The 25639-nt window shown below is 38.3% G+C and overlaps 2 protein-coding genes across 2 annotated transcripts; one reads left to right on the top strand and one right to left on the bottom strand.

The window, feature by feature from the left end:
- Positions 1 to 2509: 2509 nt before the first annotated feature.
- On the top strand, positions 2510 to 14703 carry p4ha1a (prolyl 4-hydroxylase, alpha polypeptide I a). Its single transcript, XM_054598654.1, has 16 exons — positions 2510 to 2628; positions 3486 to 3575; positions 4053 to 4149; positions 4853 to 5004; positions 5110 to 5247; positions 5743 to 5997; positions 6086 to 6273; positions 6352 to 6528; positions 7244 to 7314; positions 8607 to 8706; positions 9085 to 9138; positions 9390 to 9455; positions 9921 to 9989; positions 10115 to 10211; positions 11142 to 11255; positions 14026 to 14703. The coding sequence occupies exons 2-15, from the start codon at positions 3491 to 3493 to the stop codon at positions 11210 to 11212; spliced, it is 1620 nt and encodes a 539-aa protein (XP_054454629.1). The 5' UTR covers positions 2510 to 2628; positions 3486 to 3490; the 3' UTR covers positions 11213 to 11255; positions 14026 to 14703.
- Positions 14704 to 19643: 4940 nt separating this feature from the next.
- Positions 19644 to 25303, bottom strand: arg1 (arginase 1). The gene is made up of 8 exons (XM_054598663.1): positions 25122 to 25303; positions 24878 to 24950; positions 22694 to 22868; positions 21606 to 21765; positions 21178 to 21272; positions 20741 to 20845; positions 20348 to 20484; positions 19644 to 20248 (listed from the first exon to the last, which is right to left on the bottom strand). The coding sequence occupies exons 1-8, from the start codon at positions 25263 to 25265 to the stop codon at positions 20085 to 20087; spliced, it is 1053 nt and encodes a 350-aa protein (XP_054454638.1). The 5' UTR covers positions 25266 to 25303; the 3' UTR covers positions 19644 to 20084.
- Positions 25304 to 25639: the final 336 nt, after the last annotated feature.

The following is a 25639-nucleotide window of genomic DNA, read 5'->3' as shown; positions in this document are numbered from 1 at the left end:
GCTGAAAGTCTTTACAAACAGCAGGTAGATTTGTTTCAAAGAAGTTCACCTGAAACGCTGTTTTAAGAAATAAACAGCTGATTGTTGTATTTATGGTTCTGTTTTGTTGTCGTTGATAACTGTCCAATGGAAGAAGACGTGACATCATGTCCACGTGGACAGCATCAACAGGAAACACTGTAAAAATAAAAGAGCTAAGGCGTCTTCGTTCTGCAGCCGCCCGTAAATGAAACCAACGTTCATCAGTTCATCAATAAGACAATCTAAGATAAAGTTGAAATATTTTTAGAAAAATTTGAATGGCATGATAAAAAAGTAGTTATTTTGAGAGAAAAGGAAAATAAGTCAATATTTCAAGAAAAAAAAGATGTATTTTGGGAATAAAATTTAGAAAATAGAAGAAAAGGTTATGATATTTTGAGACATTTTATATGTTCAATATATTTGGTCAGTCTGAAAATAATAACACATAAAATGTTATGATAACTCATTACATTTTGACCTTTTATGAGATATAAAGTCAACATTTTCAAATAAAAAAATAATTCTTACAAACTTAACTTATTCTCAAAAAAGTTTGACTTTTTCCCCCAAAAATGTTTTTTTCTCAAAACATCTAAACATTTTGAGTTTTCTCATCAAATAATATTAATCTTGAAATATGATGATATTAATCAAAAAATCTAAAATATATATATATTTTAACCTTGTTCTCAAAATATTTCAAACTTCAAACTTTTTAAAATCACAGCTTCATTTAAATTTTTTACCCAACATATTTAGTATTTCCTAAAGCTGGCCCAACAAACTCTCTGACACTGAATTAATCCACTCGTCTCTTCTGTTTGCTCTGAGATGTTTGAGGAAACTGACCAAAACTAATTACATCACTTCCTCTTTCATCGCTGCGCGAAAACTGATCTTATTATTGATGCATCTGTAGGTCTTTTAACAGCGAGATGTTGTGTTCACCGTCGTGCAGCTTATTCCTCAGGACGTTTTCTAACAGACACACATTTATTTGGACACTGTATTTTTTGGAGATATCCATGAACACACAGAGAAGCTCATCTTCTTCTTCATGGCCTGTTTCTCACGTACAGCTGCAACTTGTGTACAATATTTGTACGTTTTGTAAATATCACTGTTTGATACGATGATAACTGATAACCATGTGGGGTTTTGTAACTGTTTTCAGTGTAAAGTGATGTTACACCAAAGACTCACCTGTCACTGAACGGACAGGTGTGTTTTGCACTGTTTATAAATGTTTAATAAAAGGCACCTTTACAATAAACTCTTTACCCACCGTGAGCGGCTGCTTTGTGGTCTAATAAATGCAAAATATTACCAGACAATAAGCAAAAGTTGTATGTATATATATGTGTATGTTTTGAAATTTACATCGTCCACAATTTTAAATTACAATTTGCTTAACCAAATCACCAAAAACCCATAAAGTCCTAAATTAACTAACTCCCATTTCATAATATAGGAAACAAAAAATGTTATAACCTGTATTGAAAAATCAACATAATGGTACGAGAAACAAGAATATGAATAGAAAAAGGCAATTAATAATAATAGAATTGATAAAATAGATTAATAAAAATGAGTTAATGAAAATTAATAAAAAATAGAATTGGGACAATTAACTTCAACAACATAAAATTATAATGAGAAAAAAAACACAATATTCTTCTTTCAAGAGTTCACCGTATACAGTTTAACAGTATTACTTTTTGTGTGTTGATATGTCTGAGAGTTTAAATATATTCATTAAATTCACATAAACATCCAGTGAAATTGTGGGTAACTTTTGTTGTTTTGCATTTTCACCATACAGTACCAGTTAAAAATTTGGACACACCTTCTCATTCGATGGTTTTTCTTTATTTTTTTTATTTTCTTTCTACATTGTAGATTAATATTGAAGACATCCAAACTATGAAGGAACACATATGGAATAATGTGGTAAACAAACAAATGCTCAACAAACCAGAATATGTTTTATATTTTAGATTCTTCAAAGTAGTTGAATGAGAAGGTGTGTCCAAACTTTTGACTGGTACATAACCAATGTTTACAACGAATTTAATATTAAATGTATCATGTTCAAATTGTATAATGACATTTTATACTCAAATGTGATATTATGGCTAGTTTTACACAATATATCATCTTTCATTTGAATCCAAAAAGTAGCTGAATAGAAAACTGGTTCATTATTGTGTTAATATCAGCTTTCATTCATTTTTCTCTACCAGGAACAGATGCCTAAACAAATAACAACACTTTCATCAACACTTTTTTGCTAATTAAATATTTTTTGTGGTGTTTAACGTTATTTTAAAGATAATTGTAAACTAGGAGGAACTGTAGATCCTCCCATCTTTAAACTCCTGGGTCATGACTCCGTCCACCAGGTGGCGCCAGATCGCCCTTCAGCCGCCATTTTGGAAGAAGAAGAAGAAGAAGCGGAGCAGGCTGAGAATAAGCAGAAGAAGAAGAAGAAGAAGGAGTTGTGTGTTTCTTGCTGCTAGCTTAACTTTGAAGCAGCATTAAGAAGCAGTTTTTGGGTGTTTTTATGGACTCAAACCGAAGAGGGTCTTTTCAGAGGTGCACACGGTAAATGTCCTCCTCTGTCATGTCTTCGTTGTGTCCCATGAAACTCTCAGTAAAACTTAAACTTCCAGTTTAAACCAGCAGGAGTGGACCTCCCAGTTCAGGTCGCTGTGTTTATACTGGGACCAGTTGAACGGCTGCACTGACCCGTTTTAGTTTTCCAGTAATGTAGGTTAACTCTGGTCAACGGTACGTTTAAATGCACTGGACCAGAGGACGGGTATATATTGATATTTATTTCAGTATTTATATATATATATATATATTTTTTTTTTTTTGTTGTTGTATTTTTTAATTATATTTTTAATATATTTTTTTATATACTTGGATATATTTTAATATATTTGTTTTATATATTTATATTTTTAATATGTATGTATCTTTTTATATATATTTATGTATTTTTATATACATTTATATTTTTTATATATATATTTATATTTTTTATATACTTAAATGTATATTTATATTTTTTATATATATATATTTTTATATTTATATTTCTAATATTTCTTATATATATTTATGTATTTTTTATATACATTTATATTTTTTATATATATTTATATTTTTTATTTATATTTTATATATATTTATATATGTATTTTTATATACGTATTTATATATGTATTTTTATTTATATTCTTTTTTATATATATATGTATATATTTATTTGTGTGTCATTGATTAGAAGAATGGTTTAAGATCTAGCAGATTGATTGTTTCACCATTTATAAGGACAAAACTATTTGATAACTTATTTTTCTATTAACCTATTTTAATAAATTACATGTTTGCCTCTTAAATAAATCTGACAGAATGATGATTTAAATGATGATGTGTGTCTGGTTTCTCTGTAGGCTTCATGGCTCTCTGCTGGTTGTTGATCCACATCTTCCTCCTCACCTCCTCCTCCTCCTCGGCTCACAATGACTTCTTCACCTCCATCGGTGAGTTCATCGTCGGTTTGTTTCCCTCCTGTTCATTAGTACGTCTCGGTCCTCTTCTTCTTACATCAACCAAATGTACAACCAACAACAAAGGGAGCAAATATAACATGTAGATCTCTGATCACATTTTTTTCCCATCAATACTAATTCTTGATCATTGATGATCCATATCTGCAGATCCAGATCACTTTGTTGTTTGATTATAGCAGCTGGTCTACAAGAATCCTGACAATTTTTATTTTGTCAACTTCCCAAAAATAATGTCAACCCTCTGAAGTCATTAAACCATAAAAAAATATAAATGTTATACTTTTACTTTATCTATTTTTATATCAAATCTAAATGATCCTACTTGGTTTCTCAACATCAACAACATCCGCACTCGATGAACGTGACTTTTGTTTTATGCTGCTACGTCTCTCGTTCTCTCATTTTTAACAATAATATTGACTAAATGATCAAACTGTATGTTTCCAGGTCACATGAACGACCTGCTGTTCACAGAGAAGGACCTGGTCACCTCCCTGAAGGACTACATCAGAGCAGAGGAGAGCAAACTGGAGCAGGTTAAGAGGTAAAAGGGTCTTTCTTTGTTTGTTTAGGTTACAGTGAAGATGAATGTTGTATCACGGTTCTAAAGTGTGCAACATAGCGCGAAGTTCTGATTCTCAATGACTGTGAAGGCTGCTCAAGCTCAGACGCTCTCACCAAAACTCTGCTAGTTTTTAGCCTAGCTTAGAACGTAAACAAGACAAACGTGTTTTACGTCTGTTCAGGGGCAGGGGAAATCTTCCTCTATAAACTCGAACATACAAATTTTGTTTACAAAGTTTTATTTTTCCAACGTAGTTCCAACGCTACTTCCGGCAGCATGACGAATCAGGGAAGGATACGTCATGACTGATGAGACTCAATCAAGTAGCAAACACGTTTGTCTACGTCATCAATTTTAAAGTTCTCCGGTTCTGTCCGTCCACGCTAATAGTCCGAAGTTTCCAAACCTACGCAGCTTCGGAAGTGTTTTCAAACCCCTCTGTTTTTGGAGGTTAAAAACTCTGGGGTAGTTTGTACGCTAGACGTAAACGTAGCAAAACATGTGGGTTTAAAATGGAAACGTAGTAGTGTGGATGTAGCCTGTGTCTCAGGACGAGGGTTGAGTCTGAGTAGTCGTCTCCCTGGTAGTTGGTCACAGACTGAAACACTATCTGACCTGAGAAAAGTCCTCTGTGTCTGAAGGTTAAAGACCCGATGTATCCTGTATGTGTGTTTGTCATCAGATGGGCGGACAGACTGGACGTCCTCTCGGCGGCGGCTACCCAGGACCCCGAGGGTTTCCTGGGACACCCGGTGAACGCCTTCAAGCTGATGAAGAGACTGAACACGGAGTGGGGGGAGCTCGAGAGCCTGGTGCTCACTGACATGTCTGATGGTAACACACAAATCATTAATCATTATCAATGTCCACCGCGTCCACGCCACAGACTACCGATTGTTCTTCTTGTGTGGTGATTTTTTTTAATTATTTTTTTTACAGTGTTCATCTCTAACCTCACTATCCAGAGGCAGCACTTCCCCAACGACGACGACCAGACCGGAGCCGCCAAAGCTCTGATGAGGCTGCTGGACACCTACAAGCTGGACACCAACACCATCTCCACCGGAGTGCTGCCAGGTATCCTCAGGAACCAGAGCACCACCACTGTGACCACAAACGATTTAAAGAATATAGACAGAAATTTACAAAGAAAAAGTCTGTATTATAATTTAACCCTTCATTCCTGTCATAATTTTCTATCTGTTGATTTATATTTCTAAATAAAAGTTCTGCACCTTTTATAGAAACAGAAAAAAATGGAAAAACAATGGAATCTATATTCCCACCATTTTTCCACGTGTTTACAAGTGTTCGCAATGTTAGAGAATAAAATGGACGAAGAATATAAATATTGAACTATTTCTCCATCCTCTCCTCTCCTCTCTGCTCTGTGTTCAACAGCCTGAAGTTCAGTTTAATGACTGTTGGTCTCAGATGAATCAATCATGGCTTCATAGTTGCTCTGAGGAGCTCAGAATTTAATGTTTTTTACAGAATCTGGTTGAAGAGACATGTAGAATAAAATGTGAGCTAAAGACGTCTTGTCCCCCGTCCCCTCCTCCCCCGTCCCAGGCTCGTCCTCTGACGCCTCCCAACGCAGCACTCTCACCGTGGAGGACTGCTACGACCTCGGGAAGGTGGCGTACTCGGAGGCGGACTACTACCACACAGAGCTGTGGATGGTTCAGGCCCTGAAGCAGCTGGACGAGGGCGAGACGTCTGTCACCGTGGATGCCGCCACCATCCTGGACTACCTGAGCTACTCCGTCTACCAGCGGGGGGAGCTGGAGCGGGCGCTGGGCTTCACCCGGAGGCTGCTGGAGCTCGGTTAGTCACATGACACACAGAGACACTCAAACACCGTTTACATCTTCATTCATGTGTCACTGAGCTGGATTCTGACTCTCCTGGTTAGACCCGACACACCAGAGAGCCAAGGGGAACCTGAAGTACTTTGAGTATCAGCTGGAGAAGCAGAAGGACATGGAGGAGGAGAAGGGGGAGGAGGGAAGGCAGAGGAGGGAGAACCGGGGTCGCCCCGCCGATTACCTGCCAGAGAGGAAGAAGTACGAGCAGCTGTGTCGCGGCGAGGGCCTGAGGATGGTGAGGAGACGCAGACAAAGAATACTCACTCGTTTGTCTTCATCCACCTCATCCTGATGCATCCTTTTCTACTGTCAGACTCCTCGCAGGCAAAGCCGCCTCTTCTGCCGTTACCACGACAACAACCGCCACCCCAAATACGTGATCGGTCCGGTGAAGCAGGAGGACGAGTGGGACCGGCCCCGCATCGTCCGGTACCACGACATCGTGTCGGACGCAGAGATAGAGAAGGTGAAGGAGCTGGCCAAACCCAGGGTGAGTTCACACGTCTGCTGTGGGGGCGTTGACCTCCAGGTGACCTCCAAGAGGGACATAGATTTTTGTTTATCTGCTCAAATGTAACATATAAAAACAGTATCACCTGGGACCTGTACTAAGAAGTGAGTTCATGAAACCCAGGTTATCTCCTGGTTATCTGGTTTAACTAACCCTAACCACCAGATCCATCTAAAGACAAAATCTGAATGTTAGACATTCACATAAAGGGGGCAGGGTTTACTGCATCTGACCAATCACAAACATGGACAAGTCAGCTTAGCATTTTAAAAACAAAGGGGAAACTATAACATCAGATGAATATAAAGAAGTTTTACACATAAATCAGACTGAAAGTATCAAAGTTTAAACCGACAAATGAAGGAACAACAGCTGGTAATAAATAACTGACTGTGTGAATGTGTTTAAATGTACAGATTTATAAAATAAAAACAGTAGTTATCTATATTATTTTGTGGGGAGTAAAGTAACTCCCCCACTGTGGGGGAGTCGGTGTGTGTCCCCCTGTAACTGTCGGTAGTTATCTATATTATTTTGTGGGGAGTAAAGTAACTCCCCCACTGTGGGGGAGTCGGAGTGTGTCCCCCTGTAACTGTCGGTAGTTATCTATATTATTTTGTGGGGAGTAAAGTAACTCACCCACTGTGGGGGAGTCGGAGTGTGTCCCCCTGTAACTGACCGATTGGCTCCACAGCTGCGTCGAGCCACCATCTCTAACCCGGTAACCGGTGTTCTGGAGACGGCCCACTACCGCATCAGTAAGAGGTAAGGGAGGTAAGGGAGGTCTGCAGGGAGATGGCTGTCCCTCTCCCTTCTGTGTCCCCCCCCCCCCCCACACACTCTGTTTCTGCACTTATGTAAAGTACAAGTAGCTCAAATGTAAACTCGAGTCTTTAGAGACTTTATACTTTATACTTCTATACTTCACGTATGTGACAGCTTTAGTTCCTTTACTAATTAATGTTCAGGACTTATTGCAGTATTTTATGGTTTTAGTACTTTTAAAGGATCTGAGTCTTTCTGTTAGAAGGTAAATATAGTTTATCTGTGTCAGCTAGTGACCTGTCTGTCTGTCTGTCTGTCTCTGTCTCTGTCTGTCTCTGTCTGTCTCTCTGTCTCTCTTCCTGTCCCTCTCTCTCCCTGTCTCTCTCTGTCTCCCTTTCTCCCCCTGTCTCTCTCTCTCCCTGTCTCCCTGTCTGTCTCTCTCTCTCTCACTGTCTCTCTCGCCGTCTCTCTCTTCCCCTGTCTCTCTCTCTCCCTGTCTCCCTGTCTCCCTTTCTCTCCCTGTCTCCCTCTCTCCCCCTGTCTTCCTGTCTCCCTCTCTCTCCCTGTATCTCTCTCTCTCTCGCTCTCTCCCTGTCTCCCTGTCTCTCTGTCTCCCTCTTTGCCCTGTCACCCTATCTCTCTCTCTCTGTCTCCCTGTCGCTCTGTCTCCCACTTTCCCATGTCTCTCTCTCTACCTCTCTCCCTGTCTCTCTCTCTCTTTGTCTCTCTCTCTCTCTCTCTCCTTGTCTCCCTGTCTCTCTCTCTCCCTGGCTCTGTACTGTGATTGGTGAACTAGCTCAGACGTGCGACAGTTCATGATCCTCAAACAGGCAAACTGACCACGGCCCATTACAGAGTCTCCAAGAGGTAAGAGAGAGGACCTAATCCAGATCAATAAAACATTTATTATTATTAATCATATTAGGAAAATCTATTCACACTTAATCCTCCTCTGGCCTCTAATAAATCACACTGTAAAACTTTATTTACTATTGATAAATGGTTTATAACACCATAATGTAGTTAACTCAGCCACCACCTTATTATAAACGCATAACTAAAACTAATAATAAATCCTCATTTATGAAGCTTTAAAGGAAACATTTATTTCCATCTATTTCTGTATATTTCTCTTAATCTCCTTCTGTCTTCCTCCTGTTTCCCCATTCGTCCTCCTCAATAACTCTTCAGCATTAACGTCAGTCATGTTATAAGAGTGTTGACACACAGTGAGACAGTCTCCTCCCTCCTGTCTCCTCCCTCCTGTCTCCTCCCTCCTGTTCCCCCCCTAGTGCGTGGCTCGGGGCTTTTGAACACCCGGTGGTGGACCGGATCAACCAGAGGATCGAGGACATCACCGGTCTGGACGTCACCACTGCAGAGGAGCTGCAGGTAACTCTCACCTGGTCATAGTCACTGTTTACTATCTCCGCCAGGAGATCTGGTCATAGTCACTGTTTACTATCTCCGCCAGGAGATCATGATGAGGTCGGTCGTGAGTGAGTGTGCACCTTTGTGTCTGTCCACTAATGTCTCATTCTGCTGCATAATATTCAGGCTTTGGTGGGAGGAAGAAAGAACATGTTAAAGTTAAATCCACCAATCTGGTGCAGTTTGAGAGCAAAATGAAAGGGCTGAATTTGTGAAGAGCGTTGTGCTCTTGTTTTTGGAAACTTGAATGTTATGTGACTCAATCGTGTATTAAAAATGTTCTTGTACGTTCTTGGTCTCCTATAAAGTTGTTTTTCTTTTGTCCCTGTGCGGCTGCAGGTGGCTAACTACGGAGTCGGAGGACAGTACGAGCCTCACTTTGACTTTGGACGGGTAAATAAATGTTTCATTTGATAATCTGACTCTGGACTCATCGTGACACTCTGGGGTTTTATTTTTTCGATTAACAAGTAAATAATAGTAATAATGATTATTTCATCTCTGATCATTGGATGCCGCTCTGTTTATTTCCCTGTCTTTATCTGCATTAACATGATGCCAATAATTCTTCTCTATAAACATAAACACTGTTGTTTACTTCCTGTTTATTTCTGTGTCATTGTTTTGGTGTGATTTTATTTTAGAAAGACGAACCAGATGCTTTTGAAGAGTTGGGGACAGGAAACAGAATCGCCACCTGGCTGCTTTACGTCAGTAATCATCATTTATCCTTATTAATTATTATAACACATTATTAATCATTATGTTATCAGTATTAAACATTATGTAATCATTATTAAACATAGTTAATCATTAGGTAATTTAATCATGATTTAATCATTAAACATTATTTAATCAAAATGTAAACATTATTTAATCATTATTAAACATTATTTAGTCAAAATGTAAACATTATTTAGACATTTTGAATCAGTATTTAATCACTAATAAACATAAGTTTATTATTTAAACACTATTAATCATGATTGAATCATTATTAAACATTATTTTATCATACCTTAAACATAATTTAAGCTTAAGCATGCTTTAAACATGAATTAATCATTATTAATTATGTTTTAATCATGATTAATCAGTATTTAATCATTATTAATTAAGGAGTATTAAATGCGTCTGAAGCTGAGCTCCTGGTGATAAACTGTCTCCTCCTGCAGATGAGTGACGTACAGGCAGGGGGCGCCACAGTCTTCACTGATGTAGGAGCTGCTATTTGGCCCAAAAAGGTTCAGTTCACTTTAACTATTCTACTTATCAATTAATTTACCGACTTTTGGCTTCATTAATTGTTTTGTCTTTAGTCATGAAATAATGAAAAACTTAAGAATATTCAATTTATCTCTGTCTTCAGGGGACGGCGGTGTTCTGGTACAATCTGTATCCCAGTGGAGAAGGAGACTACCGGACCCGACACGCTGCCTGTCCTGTTCTGGTCGGAAACAAGTGGGGTGAGTTCACTACTATCTGAACAATGACTGTGTTTACATGCACACTAATATTCCACTGTTTTTGCTAATATGTGAATATTCTGAATTCATACAGTGGATTTAAACAACACAATTTGAATCTGATCTGATAAACAACAGTCTTATGGCAAAGACGCCTGAGACCAGGTGTATAAACAATATGTACGTGAAAATATGCATCCATTCCCCCACACATAAATGTTTAATAAAGTTTCTAGCTGCAGGTGAAATGATTCTTTTATTTTGAAAAGACTAGGCTAATCCCTGGTTTTCTGTGAACATACAGTGACAGTTGGGTTATTTTATCTGAAAAAAAAGACTTATCCTGATCTTGCTGTTATGATGTTACTCTATGGGGTTTTTATCCTGAAAAATCAGCCTCATCCTGAGTTACATGTCAAAATACAGCGTCTTTCTTAGGATTTTATTCTGAAAAACTAGGTCCATCCCTGGTTTCCTGTTAACATACAGTGACCATATTTAACAAACAGTCATTCTACCATCACCAAATTCTGTTCTCAAAATGTACATTTTAAAAGTCTATTTCAATTTGGTCTTATCTTATTCTCTAATTACTTTAACAGCTGGTTCTCCAGGAGGTGTGTTCACTGCATGACGAATGCATCAGAGCACATGAGGTCAAACTGTGTCCTCAGTGACCATATGACTGTCTGCTGACCAGCTGTGAAGCATTTAAAAGGCTGTTTTTTGAGTCTGGTGCAGAGCTTTCTCCACATTAAACACATCGACGCTTCGTTACATCACTTCCTGCTCAACTTCACAGAGAACAACGAGGATCAGTTTCATTTTTCTCTGGTCCAGAAAACACAACGACACAGAATCCGTTAGCACGTTAGCATGACGTTCACCTCTAACAGTCATCCTCATCTTCATCTCTCTGTCTGTCTGCAGTGTCCAATAAATGGATCCATGAACGAGGGCAGGAGTTCAGGAGGCGCTGTGGCCTCCAGGAGACGGACTGACCTCCTCCTCCTCCTCTAAACTGCTGAGTCTGTCGCTGAACATGTGATTTATTTTTATCTAAAGTGTGTGTGTGTGTGTGTGTGTGTGTGTGTGTGTGTGTGTGTGTGTGTGTGTGTGTGTGTGTGTGTGTGTGTGTGTGTGTGTGTGTTCCACCGATAAACACAATCAACATTCAATCACTTTCAAAAACTGATTTCAATTGATCATTACAGGTTGATTATGCAGAACAAATCAGTTGATTTAAAGAGTAAAATAATTAACTACACAGTTTAGCTACAGGTGATTTGTTTTTAAGTATTATTTTTGTACTTTCCACCTTTTAAAATATTTTATTTATGAATTTCTTCAGTCCTGTATGTTGATTGAAAAAAACCCACTCCGTCACCTTTCTGCCTCACTAGGAACATTTTGGATTTTTAATCTTCTATTTTTTTATTGTTTTGGCTGTTTATGCAACTGGGATTAATATATTTATACATCTTTTATTTTGTTAGTTGAACTTCAGCTCCTATAATACGTCTCTAATAAACTGTGCAGATAAATAAATACAGACACTCAGACCTGAAGGACAAAAATGTCCCCATCAAACCCATTAAAACCAATAAAACCATTGATTGAACCAAAATGTAATTAATATAATCAGACTTTAATTATTGATCTCTGACTTCAACATTTAATTTTTACTATTTTATTTCCCCACATTGACCCATTTTCTCATGTTTGTCTCTATGGAGCTGATTAGAGGACCATAAAACTCACAGATCTGATCAGCACAGAACGAATGGATACTGATACTAATTATTGACCATTGATGATCCATACTGTCAGATACAGATCCTTTAGTTGTTTGATTATAGCAGCTGGTCTACAAGGATCCAGAATATTTTTTTGTCATCGTCCCAAAAATCAGTTCAACGCTCTGAAGTCAGTAAATCATCAAAAATACTAAATGTTATACTTTTACTTTGTTATAATAATTTATAGTGGGTTTTTTCTTCATTAAAAACTCACAATTTAAATGATAAAGAAACAAAATATTGGATCTTTATGGATTAAAACAAATATAGTCATTATTAGTTTTAATGATGTATTATAATCTGTTTAGAGCTAGTGTGAGGAAGTTAAACAGCTCATAATTCATCTCTAATATCTATTTTATATTAGTGTGAAAACATTTCCTTCAAAATACTGGATTTATTCAAGTTTATCACCAACACTACATTTTACAGATTATTTAAAATAATAACGTTATAAAATAATATTAACAGCAGTTTTACAAAGGGGACATTTTTGTCCTATAAGGACAAGTAAAATTAGTAATACCACCGTGTAGCAATAGTCTGTTACAGGTAAAAGTACTGCATTAAAATAAGTAAAAGTACACATAGTATTACTTATGATACTATGTCACCTGACCTTTTACACGCTTCCACGAATCGCACCATCATGATCTCCTCCTCCCACTCTGACTGGTTACACTTCCCTTATCCACAAACACTCTGTGTGTGTGTGTGTGTGTGTGTGTGTGTGTGTGTGTGTGTGTGTGTGTGTGTGTGTGTGTGTGTGTGTGTGTGTGTGTGTGTGTGTGTGTGTGTGTTCAGGCTATTTCAGCCTTGAGGTCATTCACTGACAAACAACAGACAGATGACATTTAAACCATGACCTCCTCCTCCTCTCTTCCTACTCCCTCCTTTTCCCCCTCTTCCTCTTCCCTCTCCTCCTCCTCATCTTCCTCCTCCCCCTTCTCCTCTTCCCCCTCTTTCCTTTTCCCCCTCATCCTCTTCCTCCCCCTCCTCCTCCTCCTCTTCTTCTTCCTCCTACTCATCTTGTCTTTAAACACATGCAGTTCACTGAAGGTCATGTTTGACGTTTCCCCCTTTGATCTTAATTTTAACAGAAGTCACACGAACGCAACACGAGTGCAGATATTTTTGAAACATCGTCAGTCACGACGTCATTTCATCCTTTAAAGCTTTGATCTATTCCTTGTTGGGAGTTTAACGGAGCTGTGATGATACTAAGTACATTTACTCAAATACAAACTCCAGGTACTTGAACTTTATTTAAATATTCCAAAGTTCTGATACTTTATACTTCCACTACACTAATATTTTCTCAGTTTAGTTTCAGTAACTTCTCTTTAAAGATCGTCTTTTTAATCTGATATATTTTTAATGTGGCGTTGTCGGGTCACATGACCTGAACTGTAAATGTCACCATCTTTGATGAATGCATCACAGACTGTGTGAACCAATCAGGAACCAGAATACTGCTGGTAACACAACCAGGAAGTAAAAGATCAGAATCCTTCTTCCCTCCACGTAAAAGTACTTATACCACAGTGTAGAAATACTCTGTTACAAGTAAAAGTCCTGCATTCAAAATGTACGTAAAAGTACAAAATTCAACTTCAAAATATATTTAAAGTACCAAAAGTAAAAGTACTTATTATTAAGAACAATATATATTATAAGTTTTGATGCATTAATCACTTTCATTTTGCAGCTCATTTTATTGACTTTACATAATCTATAATAATACATCATCATTTATTAGCGGAGTATTGATCTGAATCTGTAAAGTAACTAAAGCTGTCAGAAAATGTAGTAAAAAGTACAATATTTACTCTGAGATGTAGTAGAAGTATAAAGTATACTCAGGTAAAGTAGAAGTACAGTTCTTAAGTATATGTTCTAAGAAGCATTCCACCTATAAATAAGTGGAACAGATGAGAAATTGAGCCACATTTAAAAAGTAAAGTGAGATTATTGATCTTTATTTCCTGCTGAAGCCTCGTTGTTTGTTTCGTCAGTCGTCATGGAGAGGAAGATGTCCAGCTGTCCTTCATCGCTGACCTCAGATCTGTTTCACCTCAAACACAACACAACTTTATTATCTTATAAAGAACGTGTAATATGTTGCACTCCTGTTTGTTTGTTTGTTTGTTTGTTTGTTTGTTTGTTTGTTTGTTTGTTTGATAGAAAGGATTGTTTTAACGAATGTAATCGAGGATGTTCAGTCTGCAAGATGTAAAATACGTTTCTAGTCAGAATAAAAAAGTATAACGTTCTGCTGCACACAGAAAAATGTGTGTTGTTCCATTTAAAAGTATTTCATCAGAAAAGCTGTATGGAAACAACAAAATTCAATAAAAGTTCCTCAATTACAAAAATGTTTTTACGCTCAGTTGAGGTGATTTTTGTCTTTGTGTCAAAAAGAGTTTTCTTGCACTGAATTGATAATGGAAATGCCTTTATTGAATAAATTCAGAAGTAGAGAATATTAAAGTCACTTGACTGATCAGTTGTTTTTGCCGTCAACGTCTTCCTGGATATTTATTTATATTCTCTTCGTCTCCAGACAACATGAAGGAGTTTATGATCAAAATGCTGTTTGTTTAACTATTCTCTGAAACTCCAGGGGATGAACAAACAAAATTAACTGAAGAATCAAGAAAACAACTAGTTTAATCGGCTTAACGCCATAAACCAACCTCCACTATGACGAGGAGGGATTGTAATTTTCTGTACTTATTGTCTTAACGCATATCTCATATTCATGAAGTACTTTATTACCTTTATACAAACCCTGTAATGAAATAAGTCCTGTATTAAATGCATTATCAAGAAACAAAGGTTGAATATCCTGTAAACTATTAGATTTGGCTGCTAAATATTTACTTAAATGTAGATTTTAAAGACCTCCTGTTTTTAAAGCATTTAAAAATGAATTCACCTTCTTTGTACTATTTTATTATGAAAGTCACGTGATCTTGTGCATTATATGCCAAGTTACTCAAATTCAGAAGTGAAATGCACGGCCAAGCACTGTGACTGCTCCCCGACCCTTAGAGCAGCCCGTGATTACATCTTGTTATGGCGATGAACCAACTGTCAATCAAACTCTTATGATGGCGTCCCGAGGTACAAAATAGTTCAACTGTTGAAACGCTGCAGTGCACTGGATGTCATGTGACAATGAACAACCAATAAGAGCTGACAGTAACCGTATCTGTTTTCTGTTAGTCTAGTGTAAATAAATTAAAGAGAAGTGAATCAATTTAGTGCAGCACCTTACTTTTTAATATTGCTACTTTCACAGAAGTAAAAGATCTGGTTTTAATGCTTTTAATCTGAGGTTTAATGATGTGAAAATATCCTTTATATCAGTTCACTTGTTACAATGGCAATGTTTTCAAGAATTAAAGGTATAAAAGTATAAAAAAGATTCAGTAGAAACTTTTCTACTGAACTAATGTGAAATATTTATTTATTTGATTATTGCTACTTTTTCCTCGATGTGAATATTTGTTTTTCTGTTTCTGTATTTCAACATGTGAGCTCTAAATAAAATAAAATCTAAATCTCAATAATATTTCTTATTGTTTTATGAATAAATTAACCCTAACGGGGAAAACTTCAGTTGTGAAACATTCAGTAAAATCTGAACTCATCGATCGATCACACTGTTGGATCTGGGGGGTGTGTGTGTGCGTGTGTGTCCTGCTGATGATTAACAGACTGTGATGCTGTTGTTACTGAACACACGTTTAACTGAGTGTTTTACCAGTGGGGTATTGGTACTCATAGATAATTTCTACTGTGTAGTACTCTTACAGAGTATTTTCACAGTTTGCTAGTAGTATTTTTTAAGTGTGGTACCAGTACTCTTACAGAGTATTTTTACAATGTGGTATTGGTACTCTTATAGAATATTTACACAGTGTGTTATTAGTCCTCTCATAGAGCATTTTACAGTGTGGTATTCCAGTGGTATTTACAGTACTCCTACTGTAGTACGTGGGATGTAGTAATACTTTGTCTCCAGGTGTGTCTCTCTACTGAGACTGAACTCACCTGTGGTCTCCTCCCAGCATCACTGAGGTGAGTCCGTCCCTCTTCACACTGTGGTATTAGTACTCTTACAGAGTGTTTTCACAGTACTAGTTATAGTAGTAGTAGTATTAGTACTCACCTGTGGTCTCCTCCCAGCATCACTGAGGTGAGTCCGTCCCTCTTCACGGCCTGCACTGCCTCAGACAGCCTCTGGTTGGCGCTGCCCACCGTCCGCACGCATTTCACCCCACTGACCGGCTCGTCATCCAACACGTCCTCAAACACCACATTCCCATAATCCTTCACTGCACAGCCTGCAGACACCAACACCTCAAAGTTTAATTAAACAAACACAAAAACTTCTTTCATATCCTCTTTATGGTTTATTCTTCTTCTTTCTGCTCGATCCAGAAAAGACAAAGAGTCAGTACAGGTAGATTTTTCCCAGAATGCTCTCTGAGTGAACATTAACAGTCAGTAGATCATCTCTCTGTGTGTGTGTGTGTGTGTGTGTGTGTGTGTGTGTGTGTGTGTGTGTGTGTGTGTGTGTGTGTGTGGAAATCTTTTCATTTTGCAATGCAAAGTAAACAGGTTACTGCAGAACAACCTGCAGGTCATAGTGACTTATGAACACACACACACACACACACACACACACACACAGATGTCTCATTCTGTCCATGAAAAGATGAGTTATTGAGTCGTCCAAACTAAACAATAGAGTAAATCATTTGAGTTTTTTCTGATCTGAGATCTGGAGTTTGTCTAAACATTCATAGTATTTCTACTGGCGTTTAACCCGATATCTGTCAATTATACCACTCTGACAGGAAATATTAGGAGACATAATCTTTGTTGTCCCTCAGTTGGGACGTCTGACAGTCGTCCTGTGTTTAACTAATTAAATAACTTATTTTAGTTTAATTTAATAAAGACCTTGTGTGTGTTTTAAACTAGCAAATTCTGCTTGACTTGATCCGGTTATTCTGTTAGTCAGTCTAGTGTAAATAAATTAAAGAGAAGTGAATCAATTTAGTGCAGCACCTTACAAGCAACGACGTCACAAAGACCGGCTGAAAGGCCCGACTGAAGATGACGAGTGAAGCTACTGTGAGCGATTTATGCTGCTGGAATTTCCTTTATCTTTGATTAGTCAGTGAGGCTTACTGTTAAATTACTGCAACTTTATCGTTAACAGGTTTTGGTTGCTTAGTAAGGGAAGGCGCGACAGTAGAGCAGAACCCCCCCCCCCCCCCCCCCCCCAAGCATCTCGGATAAAAAGATGAAAGCGACTCCACTGATGTTTTCCATGTTCTTAGACGCGACATGTGAGCAGCCCCTTAAGGATGCAAGGAAAGGAGGGAAGTGGTCTAGTTTCTCAGACCTTGTTAATAACCAGGAAGTTTTAAATTAGTTGTGAAGGGGAACACGTAGGATCTCTATCTTGTCCTCATTCATCTGAAGGAAATAAAGATCCAACCGGTCTGAAATGTCTTGGACACAGTGTAAAAGAGTTCCATTGACCTAATTTTGAATATTGAGGCAGGTAGTTCGGAGTGTCATCTGCATAGTGATGAAAGAATGTTATCAGATTGGATGATTCTTCCCAGTGGACTAATGTCAGCCAGTGAATTATTTGTCATCTGATTTGAATTTCTGATGCTCCTGTTCCCACAGAAGCCACTTAAGAACTGTGGTTGGATCAGTCCACAAGGTGAGGGGTTGAAGGTTCAGGGTCAACTTCCTCTGAAGTAGCTGAGCTTGTTGTGCCCCAGCTAGGGCCTGTCATAGCTCCAGGAGCAGCAATGGATAGAAGCTATTTGGGGGAACATCTGGATCTCGTCATAACATAGCTGAGCAGATAAGAAACTTATACGATCCTCGTTTCAGAAGCATCGCAGAAGATTTGTCGATCCTCCCAGAATTTAAGGTGCAGGTCTGGATCACAACACCCCCTTTGATTGGTCCAAAGCTGTTCAACTAAGACTTGGGCTCAGGAAGGTGTGTGATGAATCGGAGAGCATCGTATTGTTGGCCAGTACATGATAGATCCTCCTCATAGTCACAAGGGATGGTTCCTCCGGTCGATGTACAGGGTGTCTGCAGTTCAGTCCACTTTAAACCCACTGCGTTCCTCCAGCTGATCCCTATTCCTGTCCAGTACAGATCTAGATTCTTGTGTACTGGGGAGGCTACTCAGGCAGTTCACATCCTGTTAGCCGTCGCTGTCGTCTCTGACAGGAGGCAACTGGTTGTAACGGTAATATCTGCCATTCAAACACATCTGGGGTAACGTTATTTCCCCGGCCTCCTCAGTACCGAATCCCCCGGGTGTACTATGGTTTAGCTTCAAACCCCAACAGGGTTCATCATTGCTGTTGGAGTGGATTGGTACCATAACTACATCCTGAAGTCCATTAGCATGAAGATTTGTCTGGTGCATTAGTTCAGGACCAACGTACAGCAGAACATCAGTTGATTTCATTCTCATTAAACATGTAATCTAACAAAGGATCTAATGTTCCTGAAACTGGGCACAAGAAAACCAGCTGATGGCTTTTATGAAGAGAAAAGTTAGGAATTAGTCCTGTTTGACTCAGGGCCAAAAGAAGCCCTTAAGGATATTAATCCGTTTGTTTGTTTTTTTGGCACACTAGGTGCCAGTTCATAACGGGGTCAGTATAATAATAATAATAATAATAGTAATTAAGCCTTTATTAGTCCCACAATGGGGAAATTATTTCTCTGCATTTAAACCATCCCAGAGGAGCAGTGGGCTGCAATGAAGCGCCCGGGGAGCAACTTGGGGTTAGGTGTCTTGCTCAAGGACACCTCGGCATGTTGCTGGTAGAGGGGTTTAAACCACCAACCTTGTGGTTACGGGACAAGCGCTCTACCTCATGTGCCACAGCCGCCAGTAAATGTGTCCAGTGCTACCAGCGGGACATCCGGAGCAGGGTCCTGCTTCTACAACAACTCATTCTGCAGAAAGTAGAACGTCAAATATTTCTATAAAGGTTCTGTTCTGTTCTCATCACTATACACACATTACTCAAGTGTGTATTTAGTTTCACGTATTACAGCATTTTTGATTATGAGTCAATTCTTGATTCTGGTTAAAATCATGTTATATTCTTTTTGTATCAGTAATGTCGGGGAACCATTTTCTACGGACAGAAGGACTGATAGACGGTTCACATGTGGTAGCACCAAAGCCGTTTACTCCTCGTTGGAGATATATGGAGACAAACTGGATGTAATGTTTTAAAAAGTCCCTAAACCATAACTTACACTACACACCTCTGTTTAAGTTATAATGGACAGTATACTACAGGTCCTTAAAGAGTTGTGGAAAAGTAGCACTGTTAGCTGTTGTTTGCCCTATTAGTAATGTTAGCATCACAAACATATCAAATATATTCCCTCCTGTATATATATATATATATATATATATATACAGGAGGGAATATATTTGATATGTTTGTGGCCAGACGAGCATCAGGGCAGGGTTTCGTGTCTGTGTGTGTCTGATTTAAACAGAGAAACATTGAACTGACCAGACTACTAGGAATAATATGTTGATTAAACTGGATTAAAATGTGTTTAATTACATTTTCACGATATAAAACATTGTTTTAAATTTATTTTGATGAATTTATACTTGAGGCAGTTGAATCAAATTTAGTTAATCTATCAGCCTATAAACTGAATATTGACAATCAATTACTTGTTATTTATTTAACAAACATTTCATGCTTCATATCAACAGAATATGAAAATGTTTACTCTCTTGTGACAGTTTACAGACGAAATAATGAATCAAAAGGATAATTGATACATTGGATTAATCAATGAACAACATGATTTGTTTTTAAAGTTGACCTCTGCCCAGGAACATCTTTGTTTCTTTGGTTTAAAGCACTGCAGAGAGTGTACTCCACTGAGTTTATTCATCTCTGATTGTCCCGTTAGTTCTCACAGGTGATCAGAGGCAGGTGTCCATCACTTCAGTCGGAGAGGCCGGCGTCGTCCCTCGTCAAGGCTCGGGCAGGTGGTAATCCGGCGGGTGGTTTCCACCGCGGAGGTGTCCGAAGCATGCGAGCAGCAGATCCACCGCCGTGCTGACGGTGGACCGGACGTCCTCTTCAGTCTGACCCCTCAGAGGATTCACCTCCACCAAGTCCACCGCCGACAGCAAACCTGCAGGACGTGGGGCAGATTCAGCATGTGTCTCCAGTTGCAATGCTATGCTATGCTATGCTATGCTATGCTATGCTATGCTATGCTGCTGCAGCCCACCTGTCTGACTGAGGTGTTCAGCGATGTAGACTCCCTCTCTGTAGGTCAGCCCTCCCACTACAGGTGTCCCCGTTGCCGGGGCAACCGAGGGGTCGATGGCATCGATGTCGTAGCTCAGGTGGATCGGTTTCTTCACGCTGTACAGGTAATACAAAAAACACACATTTATTATTAGTATTATTGGTATTTTTATTAATATTATTTTTATTATTATTATTGAATTGTATTCAGATTAATTTAATTCTGTAAAAGCTGACTACAGAGAAAGAAGAAGAAGAAGAAGAAGAAGAAGAAGAAGAAGAAGAAGAAGAAGAAGAAGCAGGATTTCGCATAAAAGAGTTAAAGCTCTGTAAACAGGTTTTTTTATAGTGGATGTAAAGAATGAAAGCTTACCTGGCAGACAGGTAGTCGCAGGTCTCCTCCATGACTCTAGCGACACCGAGCTGATCCACCTCCGACATGGAGAACACCTTCACACCCAGAAGCTTCAGGATGTAACTGTGAAACACGACTCGTCAGCTCTTTGACTGGTTCATCAGCGATAACACTGAAAACATTCTGCTCTCTAGGAAAAACACATATTCTGTGAGAGGAGGATGAAGTTATTCTATCTGTACATATAATATTTCAATTACTGTTTGTTATTGCTTATTTATAATAGTTGTTTTTATTGCATTTTATTTTTATCTTGTCTTTCTTTTACTATGTCTCTTGTGTGCACTTTACCCTATGCTGCTGTAATCCTGCAGATTTCCCCGCTGCGGGACTAATAAAGGATTATTTTATCTAAGTGGATAAACGCTCCTCAGGGACCGGAGATAAAGACCTACTGCTCTGCTGGATCCACGTCTCTCAGACCGATGTAGACCAGATCTTTGGCCGAAACACACGGTTTGATCCACGAGAAGTTGGGCAGGACGGGAATCTGGAGACACACAGATCAATAACAGTTTGCTTTGAAGAGCAAACAGTGCTAACAAGCAAACAGCGCTTATAACAGCAACAGTACTAACAGTGCAGAAACAATGCAAACAACAATGCAAACAACAATGCAAACAACTATTTTTTCTCACATTTATGACTTTATAATATCAGAGAATACCCGTGTAATTAATGGTAAATTTACGGCTTTTTTTATCTGAATATTTCTCCTTTTTTTTGACAGGCCTTCGTAGAAATATTTCAGCCGCGTGGACGTAAAGACAATTTGTGAATCTGTCCTCTAGCGCCCCCCTCAGGACGTCCCTGATAAACTGACCTTCGACTGCAGCTCGTGGAGGAGGTAGGACATCGGCTGCCCGTGGATGTTTCCCGTGTACGAGCTCAGGGGCGTGTTTATGTCAGCGTGGGCATCGACCCAGACGACGCTCAGATCTCCCACCGCCGCCGAGTGACCATGAATGGAGCCAATGGCCAGACTGATGAACACAGGAGACAGTACAGATTCAAGGTTCTATGAAGTACTAGTACTACTTTAGAGTGTTTCCTTTTCCTTACTCCACAACAATTCAGAGGAAATGTTGTTCTTTTACTACATTGAAGAAAACAAACATTATTCTGCAGAATTTGTATATTTTTAAATTACTTTTTGTACTTTAAGTATATTTGTATGGTAATACTTTTGTGTTTTTACTTTTTAATATTGCTACTTTCACAGAAGTAAAAGATCTGGTTTTAATGGTTTTAATCTGAGGTTTAATGATGTGAAAATATCCTTTATATCAGTTCACTTGTTACAATGGCAATGTTTTCAAGAATTAAAGGTATAAAAGTATAAAAAAGATTCAGTAGAAACTTTTCTACTGAACTGCGTGTGTGCGCGTGCGTGCCTGTGTGTGCGTGTGTGTGTGTGTGTGTGTGTGTGTGTGTGTGTCCTGCTGATGATTAACAGACTGTGATGCTGTTGTTACTGAACACACGTTTAACTGAGTGTTTTACCAGTGGGGTATTGGTACTCATAGATAATTTCTACTGTGTAGTACTCTTACAGAGTATTTTCACAGTTTGCTAGTAGTATTTTTTAAGTGTGGTACCAGTACTCTTACAGAGTATTTTTACAATGTGGTATTGGTACTCTTATAGAATATTTACACAGTGTGTTATTAGTCCTCTCATAGAGCATTTTACAGTGTGGTATTACAGTGGTATTTACGGTACTCATACTGTAGTACGTGGGACGTAGTAATACTTTGTCTCCAGGTGTGTCTCTCTACTGAGACTGAACTCACCTGTGGTCTCCTCCCAGCATCACTGAGGTGAGTCCGTCCCTCTTCACACTGTGGTATTAGTACTCTTACAGAGTGTTTTCACAGTACTAGTTATAGTAGTAGTAGTATTAGTACTCACCTGTGGTCTCCTCCCAGCATCACTGAGGTGAGTCCGTCCCTCTTCACGGCCTGCACTGCCTCAGACAGCCTCTGGTTGGCGCTGCCCACCGTCCGCACGCATTTCACCCCACTGACCGGCTCGTCATCCAACACGTCCTCAAACACCACATTCCCATAATCCTTCACTGCACAGCCTGCAGACACCAACACCTCAAAGTTTAATTAAACAAACACAAAAACTTGTTTCATATCCTCTTTATGGTTTATTCTTCTTCTTTCTGCTCGATCCAGAAAAGACAAAGAGTCAGTACAGGTAGATTTTTCCCAGAATGCTCTCTGAGTGAACATTAACAGTCAGTAGATCATCTCTCTGTGTGTGTGTGTGTGTGTGTGTGTGTGTGAAATCTTTTCATTTTGCAATCATTTTGCAATGCAAAGTAAACAGGTTACTGCAGAACAAACTGCAGGTCATAGTGACTTATGAACACACACGCACACACACACACACACACACACACAGATGTCTCATTCTGTCCATGAAAATATGAGTTATTGAGTCGTCCAAACTAAACAACAGAGTAAATCATTTGAGTTTTTTCTGATCTGAGATCTGGAGTTTGTCTAAACATTCATAGTATTTCTACTGGCGTTTAACCCGATATCTGTCAATTATACCACTCTGACAGGAAATATTAGGAGACATAATCTTTGTTGTCCCTCAGTTGGGACGTCTGACAGTCGTCCTGTGTTTAACTAATTAAATAACTTATTTTAGTTTAATTTAATAAAGACCTTGTGTGTGTTTTAAACTAGCAAATTCTGCTTGACTTGATCCGGTTCGTCACACACTGATCTATTTCTGTGTGTATGTGTGTGTGTGTGTGTGTGCAGATCACGGAGAATAGTCCGACCTTGATCCACGCACACACACACACACACACACACACACACACACACACACACACACACACACACACACACACACACACACACACACACACACACACACAGTCTCTTCCTGCTCTGAGCTGTTAGTCTCATGGGATTAGAGACAGTCGTGTCCCAGATTTGGGACACGACTGTCTTCGCTCTGTAATGACTAATAAACTTCAGTTTAAAAATAAACTCCTCTGCTGATATTTAACAACAAATTAGTTAGTTTATTAAACTATTAATCATTATTATTTTACAGGGAAGAGCTCAGAAGTCTCAGTCTCATCTTTTTGATTTTCTTTAAATTCAAAATGTTTTAACGTGTTTGAAGTACAAGTACTGCAGACATCGACTCTGCAGTATGAATATATAGTATATACACATAATATATAACATAGTATACTTATCTCTACATTTAGATAAAGATAATCTTATCTTATCTTTATCTATATAACATAGTATACTTATCTCCACATTTAGATAAAGATAATCTTATTTTATCTTTATCTTTATAAAATAGTATACTTATCTCTACATTTAGATAAAGATAATCTTATCTTATCTTCATCTATATAACATACTATACTTATCTCTATATTTAGATAAAGATAATCTTATTTTATCTTTATCCATATAACATAGTATACTTATCTCTATATTTAGATAAAGATAATCTTATTTTATCTTTATCCATATAACATTGTATACTTATCTCTACATTTAGATAAAGATAATCTTATCTTATCTTTATCTTTATCTATATAACATAGTATACTTATCTCTATATTTAGATAAAGATAATCTTATTTTATCTTTATCCATATAACATAGTATACTTATCTCTATATTTAGATAAAGATAATCTTATCTTATCTTTATCTATATAACATAGTATACTTATCTCTACATTTAGCTGTTTTTTAGCTTTTGTAATATATAATATTAGCTGATGATAGTAGTATATCATTTGTAATATATAATATTAGATGATGATAGTAGTATATAATTTGTAATATATAATATTAGCTGATGATAGTAGTATATACTTTGTAATATATAATATTAGCTGATGATAGTAGTATATACTTTGTAATATATAATATTAGCTGATGATAGTAGTATATACTTTGTAATATATAAGATAAGATAAGATAATCCTTTATTAGTCCCGCAGCGGGGAAATAATACTATGTACTTGCACTTTAGTAGGATTTTAAATGGAGTATTTAACATGGTTGCATTAGTACTTTTACTGGACCTGAATACTCACCTTGCTCTTGCAGTTTCTGCAGGAGACCCGCAGCTCTGATCAGGTCCGGTCCTCTCTCCACTCCCCCGCGAGGCTGCAGCAGCACAACAAAAACAACAACAACAACAACAACAAAAACAAAAACAACAATGTAAATGATGACACACACACACACACACACACACACACACACACACACACACACACACACACACACACACACACACACACACACACACACACGCTCTCTGCACTGTGCACTCACCTGTCCCCCGGAGAAAGGAGCTCCTATGATCCCGGCTGACCGCCCCTGATGCAGGTGATGATGATGATGATGATGCTGATGGACATGATGAAGACTCCGCGTGGGGACAGTCGCGAGCTGCCGCAGCGTCCTCGCGCTCCTCATGCTGACCGATAACTCACTCCGTGTCACACCGACCGACCGACCTGAGCCTCCCGAAACCCTCCCCACGTGACGTCACCGCCCGGGACACGGAGGTGTGACGAGGGTGTGACGTCACGAGTTAATTACAAAAACGCTCTATTTCAAGTCCATTTTTTTAATGTTTTACATTTAATTAAAGCAGCTAATTATAATGAGAATATTTTAAGCATTCAATTCAACTTTATTGTCATTACAACAAAACAGTTTTGTCACTCAAAGACAAGATACTCAGATACTTAAAAGTAGAAGTACTGCAGTAATTCTACCTCAGTTACAGTATTATAAGTAAAATGTACACAAATATTTATATAGTTTTCAGTTTCTGGACTTTTCTT

Source organism: Anoplopoma fimbria, chromosome 5, assembly GCF_027596085.1.
Source record: "Anoplopoma fimbria isolate UVic2021 breed Golden Eagle Sablefish chromosome 5, Afim_UVic_2022, whole genome shotgun sequence".
NCBI lineage: Eukaryota > Metazoa > Chordata > Actinopteri > Perciformes > Anoplopomatidae > Anoplopoma > Anoplopoma fimbria.
Note: the sequence above shows the minus strand (reverse complement) of the source record. Positions and strands in the feature narration are given on the sequence as shown.